General features: G+C 32.1%; 1 protein-coding gene across 1 annotated transcript; it reads left to right on the top strand.

The window, feature by feature from the left end:
* The first annotated feature begins 445 nt into the window (after window positions 1-445).
* LOC112000834 (TOM1-like protein 3) lies at window positions 446-6479 on the top strand. Its single transcript, XM_065781630.1, has 8 exons — window positions 446-554; window positions 870-968; window positions 1107-1214; window positions 3324-3466; window positions 4565-4646; window positions 5100-5185; window positions 5263-5454; window positions 5576-6479. Exons 5-8 carry the CDS (start codon window positions 4614-4616, stop codon window positions 6219-6221), a joined length of 957 nt encoding a protein of 318 aa, XP_065637702.1. The 5' UTR covers window positions 446-554; window positions 870-968; window positions 1107-1214; window positions 3324-3466; window positions 4565-4613; the 3' UTR covers window positions 6222-6479.
* Window positions 6480-11366: the final 4887 nt, after the last annotated feature.

Here is an 11366-nt window from a genome sequence, read left to right as displayed (position 1 = left end):
ATATATATATATATATATATTTAATTATAAAAAATTTGATGACTAGGCAATAGTCATCAATAAACTCTGGCTCAAATGACACTTCCTCCTCTCATTATAATGGGAAGGAGGGCGAGGTTATGGTTCAAAATCCATTGGAAGTGTGTATAACTTACCAATTAAAAAAAGGCAGTATTCAGTTGTTTATTTATTCTGATGCAATGCAAATTGATAACTTAGGAGAAGGCTTTTTATATTTTTTCGCTCAAGCTCTTAGGCATCAATTAGTACTGGTTCTGTCAAACGTTTGAATGTTATACTTTTTGCCTTTGTGGTGGACCAAATATTTTGTTGTCTTCAAATTTTAATCTCAATTACGAATGACCTTTAGTCCTTTTCAAAATTTATTTTTTTGCTATACTCTTTTTTTTTTCCAGATCTTAAAGAAAAAATTGCATCTTTAATATTTCTTTTGAATTTGATTGAAAATTTGCAGGCAAACGAAGGATGCCTTGAAGATACTCAAGAAGCGCTTAGGCAGTAAAAATCCTAAAATACAACTTCTGGCTCTCTTTGTTAGTATTTTCCTTTCCTTCAGACGTTTTGGACACATATTTGTGCATGTTTATTTAAGATAAAATTTGCAAATTACAAAATTGTTACTTGGTGGTGTTAGTACTTTTGTGTCTGTATGTGATAGCTTATTTTGGATAACTTATTTTTAAAAGTGGGGTCTTTTAACAGGTGAGGTTTTAATAAACTGTACCTAAATAAGCTGGGGAAAATAAGTTTGCATTAAATGTGTACTATGCTTTGTTGTTATGGGCAATGAAACAACAAATCAGCAATCACCTTACTTCGATGTTTTGTGTTGGGATGTTTTGATCTAGGCATTGGAGACTGTCAGCAAAAACTGTGGAGAGAATATATTTCAGCAGATCAGTGACCGTGATATCTTACATGAAATGGTTAAGATAGTAAAGAAGAAGGTGCATGATGATTCCTTTGTTTGCTAATACATATCTTGTTCCTATTATTCCAATCTGCTGCTGGCTTGTTGCCCAAGACCCTTGCCCCCTCTGTCTATGATTTTTCTTGTTAACTGTATTTCTAATTCAATTTTGCAGCCAGAATTAAACGTGAGGGAAAAGATACTTCTTTTGATAAATGCATGGCAAGAAGCTTTACCAAGGATAAAGTATCCCCAGTACCATGCAGCATATAATGAAATATTGGTAATTGCTTGTATCTTTATTTATTTTTCATTAAGCTTGTGCGGTATATGTCAAGCTTCATCTGTTCTGAAAATTGATACATTTAAGTTGTCTGTGAATGAGAATGTGTCTCCGTCTGAATTTGTTCAACTTCATGATTTGTGCTCAAATTAACACATGCATTGAGTATGTGTTGTTATCTGTTCAAAAGGCTGGTATCATGTTATTTATATCCATCATGATTATTAGATTAATATAGACAGATGTGAACTTGCTGGTCGTGTGTACCTATAATCAAGGGAATACATATTCATCATTAGATCTTGGAAAGCCCAAATGTTTGTTTGTTATTTTTGTTGTTTTTTGTTCAATTTTTTTAAAAGTAAATTTATTATAAAGAGACTAAAATTTATGTTGGCTATCAACGTACTGCAACGTCCCCTTTCTTTGGACTTGGGATTGGTTGTGAGCAAAATATACTACACTAAGCACTGAAAAAGGCAGAATTAATGTGCTATGTAATGTTATTCTGCTGAATGTTTTTGGAGCGTCCTAATGTATCCCCATTTGCACTCTACTTTGTTATTTCTGGTTAAGGTTTTGGTTAACTTTAGTTTAATCCATTTGCAAGACAGAGAACTTAGTGGCTTAATGCAATCATGAGGTGCACTGTCTGCACATAACGTTAGTAGCCACTGCAGCTTTTGCTAATCATCAATCAACAGTGCTACAAACACAACTTTTTCACAACATTTGAGGTGGCAGATTGTGAATAGTGAACAACTCTTTCACATGAGACCACCATTAACATCACTTTTATTGTACACTAATAAAACCTGCCCCTTAGCAGTTGTGGAAAAGTTGTCAATTTTTTTTTTATCTAGACTTATTGAATTGGTATCTATTTTATTTAACCTAATGTTGGCCTTTCACTATGGAACTCAAACTTCCGTTAAATCTGATAAATATTTATGTATGTTGGATCATTTTGCTTGGTGAATAGTTTAGAAGTTATTAGGCATTGGTACTCACTAATTTAGTTTTGCCTTGTGTAACTATAAATACTCTCTCCTTGACTGCTCTTCTAGAATGTCCAATTTTGTTGTTCTACTTATGGAAGTGGCATGCTGTATCATGGTATCCAACTAGCATTACTGATTGTTTCCTGTTGTAATTTAGTGATTGATTGCACTTGCTTGTGGCTGGTGCCAGAAACCTTTCTTAGAATCATTACTGGCTTTATCCAATGCGTCTGCTGGTGCCCCTTGACTTATTAGGATGATTGGATGGTGAAATGATACATATTATTATTATTATTATTGGATGATGAAAATGATGTGTTGTTTTGAATTATAGAGATTTTATTACTAAAATGTGACAATATAATACACAAAGTGTACAAAAACTAAATATTAATTTGTAGGATCAGGTTCTATTTGTTCCTTATAAGTAAAAAAGAAAAATAGCAGTGAAAAAGCTAAGTATTTTTCCGTTTGTTTTTCTGAATTATAACATTTAGAACTGGCTACTTTTAAGCCAAACAGACGCATTGCTACAAAACGGGCACTTTATCAATTGGCCTTGCTGAGCTTGCAAAATTTCTTTAAAGAAATGTTGCAGACTCCAGAATCCAGATGTATGGCTTACATATCCAAGTGACAATAAATTGTGTATTCTATGATCTAGTCGAAAAGGCACCCAGCCTCCCTATAAGAATGGGATAGAGGGTGGAGGTCATGGGTTCAAGACCTACTAGGTGGATGTGTTTAACTGGCCAATAAAAGAAAAAAGAAATTGAATTGAATGAAATTGTATTTCTGATCTTTTTTTTTTTTTTAAAAGTGTGTTCCTGAGCATTAAACCAGAATATATTTAGTCTAGTATAGAGGCTAAGGTTGTGACTTGCTCCATGAGTTTTGGCCTTCCTCCGGTTATGGAAGTGAGGTTCTAAGTTGTGGTTGACAAATACCATGAGTTTTGGCTATTTGCTATTTTTTTTAATTTATCTTTCTTATTGTAACATACTTTCAGGGTTGCTTCTTTGATATTAGTAAACCAGTTTTTCAATCTTTTCTGCATACCCTTTAATTTGTATTCCTTCTTAATTTACTTCAATCTGGTAATTGGCAGTCTGCTGGAATTGACTTTCCACCACAGATGTGAACAGTGTTCCTTATTTACTCCACCCAGACCCAGCCTGTAGTTCCTCCTGAGTTAGCATATGATGATGCTGCTATACAGGCCTCTCTGCAGTCTGATGCTTCTGACCTCAGGTATTGTTTGAAAAATATCCGCGTCCCATATTTTTAGCTTCTTTGTTTATTCATTGTTCATAAATATTCTTGATACTTAAATTGAACTTTGGTTTTTTTTTTTTTTTTTTTTTTTTTTTTTTTTTTTTTGGGGTGGGGTTGTGTCAAGTATACCTATGATCTCTGACAGGCATTCCCAACAAATGAAAGAGTTGAAGAACATTCCTAGTTCACTGATTATAGGATAGGATAAGTTCTTATCTTTTTCATATGTTTTTGATATTAAGTAATTTTTGTATCTATTAAAAAAATAGTGATTCTTATCAATCAAACTTACTACTGCTATGCGAATTCCTCTACATAATCAAGCCTTGAGATGCTGTTGTTTATGAATTATGAGTGCCTATAAATATTGTTAACAACTTTGCCCTTGCTGCTGCTTTGAATTACTTTATATGTGTATATGAGGGTCATATGTTATTCCATTGTCTCTTATAGATTGATGTTCTAAAATTTTTGCATATAAGCCATTCACAGGTTACAGGTTGCTAACCTGAAAGAAATTAATGGTCACTAGTTTGAATCTCCGCTTCCCCCTCCCCTTAGGACAAAACTTATCAAAAATTATTTTAACTTGACTCAGAAGGCATTGTTATGTTTGACAAAAATGCTTTTGGATCAATTCTGGAGTGAATTGATACAAATCAGGTAGAAACTGGTTTCTTTATCCATGTGTCCTTTATATTGTCTAATCATGATTGAATGACCTAAATTGTGCAAGTAGAGGTACTGGTTTGAAAAGGCAAAATAATCAGGACAAAATGTAAATATAAAACTGTTGATAATGAGCTTGTCCTTTATCTTATAAGAATATAATAAGTCATCAATTTTTATCTTTATATATGCTAATTATGAGCCTATCTGCTGTCCGAAAATAGTTCTCAGCATATATTTGTATCTTTGTCAACGTTCTCCCCTTACATTATTCAAGCAAGTGATATGTAATTTGTATAACAGATGCATTTTACTTTTTGGGGTATTTATGGGACACACTAGCCCAGTTAAATATTTGTTAATCCTTGCTAGATTATGATCAATCTGAACTATGTTTATCACCAGCTTGTCAGAGATTCAAAATGCTCGGGGAATATCTGATGTATTAAATGATATGCTGGGTGCCTTGGATCCTCATAATCCTGAGGTAATATATTATTATTATTTTTTTTAAACTTTGCTACAGGCTTATAAGTGATTCTTCTCTAGTCATTTCTCTTTGGAATAATTAATCAGTTGCTTGTTTATAAATCAGTTGAAAAGATATGTTTTCCACAGCAGTGGTTCCCTTCATGCATTACATTTATACACTTTTGCTCCACCAAAAAAAAAAAAAATTTACTGTGAGAGCTATTTGGCAGGAAAGAAATTTTGTTCAAATAAAAAGTTAACAAGAAAGCAATTTACTCTGTTTTTGGGTGATTTTCCAAAAAAATGAGTGTGAGTGTGTGAGAGAGAGAAAGATGTATTTTTATTTCCTTCATAATACAGACTAATAAATATTTCAAACATCTTAATTGTTGTTGGCACTGAAAATACATGATGCATGCTGATTTGTGAATAATCTTTGAGATCTCATGATTCTGCATAATATGGGCAGGGTGTGAAGCAAGAAGTGATTGTTGACCTTGCTGACCAGTGCCGTTCTTACCAAAAGCGTGTCAGGCTTCTTGTGAATCATACTGTGTAAGAATTTGATAAAAAATTTGTATTTCCTTTTCATTTTGAACTGCTTAATTGACAAGCAGTGTTTTCCTTCACAGTGATGAGGACCTTCTTTGTCAGGGATTGGCATTGAATGATAATTTGCAGCGTGTGCTTCGCCGACATGATGACATTGCAAATGGAACCCTTACGGTAGGAGTAAGAGAAACTGAGACACCAGTTGTGTCTCTTGTGAGTGTGAACCATGAGGATGATGAATCAGAGGATGATTTCGCCCAGCTAGCTCATAGGTGAAGGATCTCTTTTAATTTATCCACATACTTTCTCTTCTTTCATTGAGCTCATACTTACCTGGGGCATAACTAGGGCTATTCTCACTTTATGCAAGTAACTTTTAAATTCACTATGCAGGAAACCTGCCTACACAAAGACTGAACCGGTGCGCGTCAGTCCAGTTCTTCCTCCTCCACCCTCATCAAAGAAACCAGTTGCCACAGATTCAGGCACGATTGATTATCTCAGTGGTGATGTCTACAAGTCTGAAGGATCCTTTGAAACATCAAAACCAACATCATATGCAGTTCCAATTCATTCTGACAGGAATTCCACCCAACCATTGACTCCAACACGCGCTTCCTCTGCCCCTCCTGAAGACATTAATCCCACTGCATCTATGCCTATGTTCACTGAACAGCCTGTGTATGATGAACAAGCTCGCATAAGCAAATCTGCAGATCAGATGCCTCCAGCTCCTTGGGATACTCAATCTGTTAACCTTCCACCCCCACCTTCCAAGCATAATCAGAGACAACAATTTTTCGAGCAACAAGTTTATTCAGGTGGTGCATCTTATTCAAGTAGCGGATCTGGTTCCAGTTCCTCTTACGACAGCTTAGTGGGACAGACTCAGAATCTCAATATTAATACATCTACCCCACCCAAAGAAGCAAAACCAGAAGATGCCCTGTTCAAAGATCTGGTTGATTTTGCTAAATCCAAATCTTCATTATCTTCTTCTTCTTCTTCATCTTCTTCCAAACCCAATCGGTCATTTTGATTGATTGAGCATTGGACTACACATGATGGTACAGCTTATGAATGTTGTTAGTTTATCAGGTTTTGCATCATATCATGAGATTACTCCTTGTTAAATAATTGTTGTTAGGAGCTTTGTAATTTCTTTTGGTTTGTCTATTCTGTTCAGCTGGTTTATTTTGAGGTGGACAGCATACTACTGCATATATAATATATATTCTGACTGAGTATACTGATGTACCATATTTTGTTCTTTATTCGTTAGTACCTCATTTTGTAAGTCTGTCTTCTTTCCCTTTTTAACATGTGTGGCCTCAAATTTACTACTTGGGATGCGCAGTCGTTCCCCTTTTCTTCCCCTTTATTTATTTTATTTTTGAGTGGAAACATATAGAGAATCTTTGAGTGGGAACGTATGAATCAAAAGCAAGTATTACAGTTTGCTTGCCAAGCAGAAAGCTAAACTTTGAAGGTCCTGGCATGGTCTTGAATAATGAATATATTAAATTATCTATTTTACATTACATTTGATTAAAATATAAATTTTTTTAATTCTGTTTAGTCCTTCATATACAACAATTACTATTCAGTTTTTTTCTTTATTCTCATATACATAAAGAAAGAATAAAAAACAAAATGCAAAATAAATACTGATAGTGTAAATTTACACAATTACTGTAAAAACAGAACTTTGAGCTTAATTGACTAAAATGTGATACTTTTTCTATTAAAAAAAAAAAGGAATCAAGATATATGTTTTTAGAAATAGAGAAGTAAATCTCATTAATAAAAAAAGTATTCAATTTTTGAAAGCAATTTTTTTTAAATGTATTTAAAAAATAGACATACTGAAACTATGATTTATTTTTATTATTTGTAAAAGAAATGAATTGAAAATTTCATTGTTAGGAGTTAAAAATACTTATTCCATTGTTCATGTATATATAAAAAAATAATTTTAAAAAGGTTTATCTTTAGTTTTTATTATTGTATCTTTTTTATATATTGACTTATATATGTTTAGGCACTTAAAGGGACATTTGTTATTTAAAAAATTTATTAAATATTTTATGTTATAATTTTAATACTATATATTATATTAAATATTTTATTAAATATTCATCTAAAAAAAATATCTAAATAATTTAAAATGTGATCTATATGACTTTTAAAAAAAAAAAATTAAGAATCGTGATAAGTATGACTTAAAAAATAGTATAATTTTTCAAACTAATTAGTTTGATAAAAAAAATATTTTGAGTTCAACTAACTTAATATAAATATTTTTGTTATATACAAGAAAATAATATATTTTAAATAATGTTATCAACTTGGCCACACATCATACACTATATAATAAGGGTTGGGCTGGCTGTGGTTGCGCAAGTAGCTTCACTAAATTGCAGAAATTTTGTAAATTAAAAAAAAAAAGATATATATATATATATATATATATATATATATATTTGTCCTTATCTTCTTCTCCTATAATTTCTAAGTAGATAAATTTTTTAATTTGATTACAATCTAAATTCTTCATATAATCCTTTTATTATTAATTTATCTATAATTTCTAAAAATTTTATAGCGTATGAAAGAGTAGTTAAAGTGAAAGAATAGTTAAATAAGGACGCTGGAGTCTAGGGTGAAATAAATTTTAAATAAATTTTTTTTAATAAGGATATAATTAACTTCTTAATTTGTTGAAGTTTTAATGAGTTATTGGTTTTTTTTTTTTTTTTTTGACAAAAACGATCATTGGTTGGATTATGGATAGACAAAATTTCATCTTGGTATCTAACAAACGAATATTTTTAAATAAATTTTATAACTACACATCAAAAAAAGCAACGCTGTTAGTATTTTTAGATTTTCAAAAAAAAAAAAAAAAACATAAATTATATTAACGTCAAAAACAACAATGTTAGTTCATATTTTTTAGACTTTCAAAAAAATAAATATAGTATATTATTCTTATATTTTTCTCCTATAATTCACACCTCCATAAATTAGACTCACATTAGTCATTAGACCATTTTCTTTTTCAATGTGGAGTGTATATTTATTAAATAATTCATAATAAATGCCCACAATATGGTTTTTTTTTTCTTTTTTTTTTCCCCTTTATTCTTCTCTTCTTCTACACCTTACAGGTATGTATTGTTTTGTGTATTGTTTTGTCTTTTGTTTAACCTAATTTTATTAAGTTTTATTCAATTTATATGGTGTTGAGGTCTAAAATATCACAAGTGTTGAAGTCTAAGACTAAAGGGGCCCTCGAAGATAGGCAAGGCCCAATCCGCCAACCAAGGCCCACTTAAAATGAGTAAGAGGAAGCCCAAACCCATGAATGGGCAAGCTTTGGGCCTTAGAAAAAAAAAATGGAAAAAGGAAAAAGAAAGCTCAGCCCAGCCTTTGTGAGGAAAGTCCCCTAGGGAGCCCAAAAAGGGACTGGACCAAGATACATTGGGACTGCTAGTACCAGGGAGATCCTCAGAAAATGTAGGAAAGAGCCAGTTGGGATTTGGACAGCTCAAGGAAAGCATGCCTATGAACACAAGGAACAAAGGTAGGCATGTCCCATCAGTCGCCCATGACTTAGAAAAAAGTTGATGACTTAGGAATTAGCATTTGATAAAAAGAAACCTGGTACCTCAAGGAATCCAAGAAAGTGAACCATGAAGGAAGGTGGTTGAGGATCTTTTAGCTTGAAGGGGGGAATCTATCCATTTAGAGGAAAATACAAAAGATGAAGCAGCAAAAAGGTAGGGTCTAAAAAAAGGTCCATCTAGAAGTTTTGGGAAGAGAAAATTGAAAGTCAGCTCTTAGGACCCCCCAAAAGAGGAAGGTCAGTTGGGGATTTTCTGGGGGAAGAACCTCAAAAGTAGGATGTAATGAGAAAATAAGGAAATGACTAACTACCAATGTTGCGAACACTACATTGGTTCTAGTACCTAGGGTAACAAATAGAGGGAATCAATGAAACACCAAAAAAAACATAAGAAGGTACTATAAAGGGGGATCAAGCCATCAGCAAAATTTATTTAGCAATAAGGAATCAAAGCACAAAGACCATCTGAAAAAAATCCTTTAAATCTCAGAAAAATAGAAAAAGGGAAAAATACTATGACGGATCCTGAGACAGGCACTAGAGGATACATTTGAATTCAAGGGGATAGATTCAAGGGGATTCAAACTTCACAAGTCTTAGAAGCCTATAAAGAATTATCTAAGTCTGTGACTTTTGAACTTATTTGAATCATGTGACACATCCTAGTGGAAGGAAGGATCCAATGTACTAAAACTCAATATAATGAAATATCACTCTATTTTTTGAGGATCCCTGACGTTTTTACTCGCTTTTTCTTTATCTCTTTATTGTTCCTCAGCCATTTACTTTACAATACGTATATATTTGTATGTATAAATATGTATGTGTTGTAGGATTCATGTTTTGTGCACAATTTGGTTTATAATCGGTCCAATATGGTTGCGGTGAACTAGGCCCAATCCACCAAACAACAAGTACAAAACTCTTTTGGGCCCTAGGATCCATGATTCCACTTAGGCCTGGGTACTGTCCAAAATAAGAACCCACATATGGTTATGGTTTAAGAATCAATCATTAAATATGCTTAGATATGATTTATTATTATTATTATTATTATTATTATTTTTATTATGGCTTGAGAATCAATAATTAAATATGCTTAGACATTATTTTTTTTATTTATTTTGTATATGGTATATGAATTAAACATTTATGACATGGGTTCCAATAGTGATATGTTGTTACACATTTATGGTTAATATGGTTAGACATGATTTTATATTATTTTTTCTATCATATATGAATTACACGTTTATGACATGAGTTCCAATGGTGATATATTGCTTCCATCCCTCAATTTTGATTTAGAGAACAATCTTATTTTTAGCTTATTATTAAGCATGTCTTGATATAAGTTGGTGATAAATTGTTCTATCTATTTTATTATTTAATTTTACTTAAATTAGAAAATGTTATCTTATTTTCTTTAGTTTACATATGATTCTTGACTAAGCCATGCATCACACCGGCATAATACTAGTTATACTTATATTTTGTTGAATTTAGTTTTACTCCCATTCTATGTAAACTCCTTAATTAAGTTCCCGAGTTATTTCAAATTATTGAATGGAGATTTAGAATCTAGATTCTGACAATAACAGAAGACGAACATAACAAGTTCCCTGTATTTAGAATTCTGCTATATCAGGGGGATCAAATTGATTAGGATAAACGTATTCAAATTCATTCAACCACTGAATCCCATAAAAAGCCTCAGAGAAGTTTTAATTTTAATGGTTTTTGTTTTAGAGAGAGGTGTATGCATGGTATATTTGGAAAATTGGAAGAGTTTTTGGAGGAAGTATATGTATATGTTGCACTTGCTCCCATTTTTATCCTGGAGATTGTACTGCTTGCTAGCTTCGAATCATTCACGTGGGCCATTAATGCATGCCTCATGTATGAATCAATCATATATTTGTTGAATTGATATATATTTGATAAACTGGCATCTTGTTTTGTTGTAATAGCTGCCGTGTGTTTTTCAACCCCTATTTTTTTTTTGGTTGTATTGCATGTAATCAATGTACAGTTTTTACCTTATGCGCCCATGCAGTATACATGAACGTGGACTGCGACTAGAGTTTTCTCCTTCAACCAAATAGGGAAGAATCTCATTTTCACCGAGTCGAGACAAGGATAATAAATATATATTATCTGCTTGTTTAATTATTTTCTCTTTTAGGTTATTCATTTTTTTTAGGTTATATATATTCATTTGCTATTATGTTTAATTTTTTTTTGTTTTTTGTTTTTATGTTTTTTATTCCTTCACCCTTTGGGGAGAATTGTACATACACAAGTTGCCAATATAGCTAGCCCATTCTATAGAATTAAAAAGAATTAATTTCCTACAATTCTTGTGTGCCATCAGAAAATTAAAGAACCCTAGATTATTGTGCGATTTTAGATTAAATATCTTATGAGTTAGAAGATAGGCAATAACATCTGTATATCAATTATTTTTGCAATAAATATTGAACCAAGAAACGAAAAGAAGAAGACTTAGCTTGAGCATTGCTGCTACAAGCTTTAAGGATGATATGGGGTTGGGTA

Source organism: Quercus suber, unplaced genomic scaffold (assembly GCF_002906115.3).
Source record: "Quercus suber isolate HL8 unplaced genomic scaffold, Cork oak 2.0 scaffold_273, whole genome shotgun sequence".
Taxonomy (NCBI): domain Eukaryota; kingdom Viridiplantae; phylum Streptophyta; class Magnoliopsida; order Fagales; family Fagaceae; genus Quercus; species Quercus suber.
The sequence above is the reverse complement of the archived record's forward strand: the minus strand, read 5'-3'. Positions and strand labels throughout refer to the sequence as shown.

Bases quoted from the DNA above. Each gene is read 5' to 3' on its own strand.
- LOC112000834 (XM_065781630.1), top strand. From the start codon at position 4,614: ATGCTGGGTGCCTTGGATCCTCATAATCCTGAG. The intron at 4,647-5,099 runs GTAATATATTAT...TAATATGGGCAG, and splicing joins TGGATCCTCATAATCCTGAG to GGTGTGAAGCAAGAAGTGAT. The intron at 5,186-5,262 runs GTAAGAATTTGA...TTTCCTTCACAG, and splicing joins CTTCTTGTGAATCATACTGT to TGATGAGGACCTTCTTTGTC.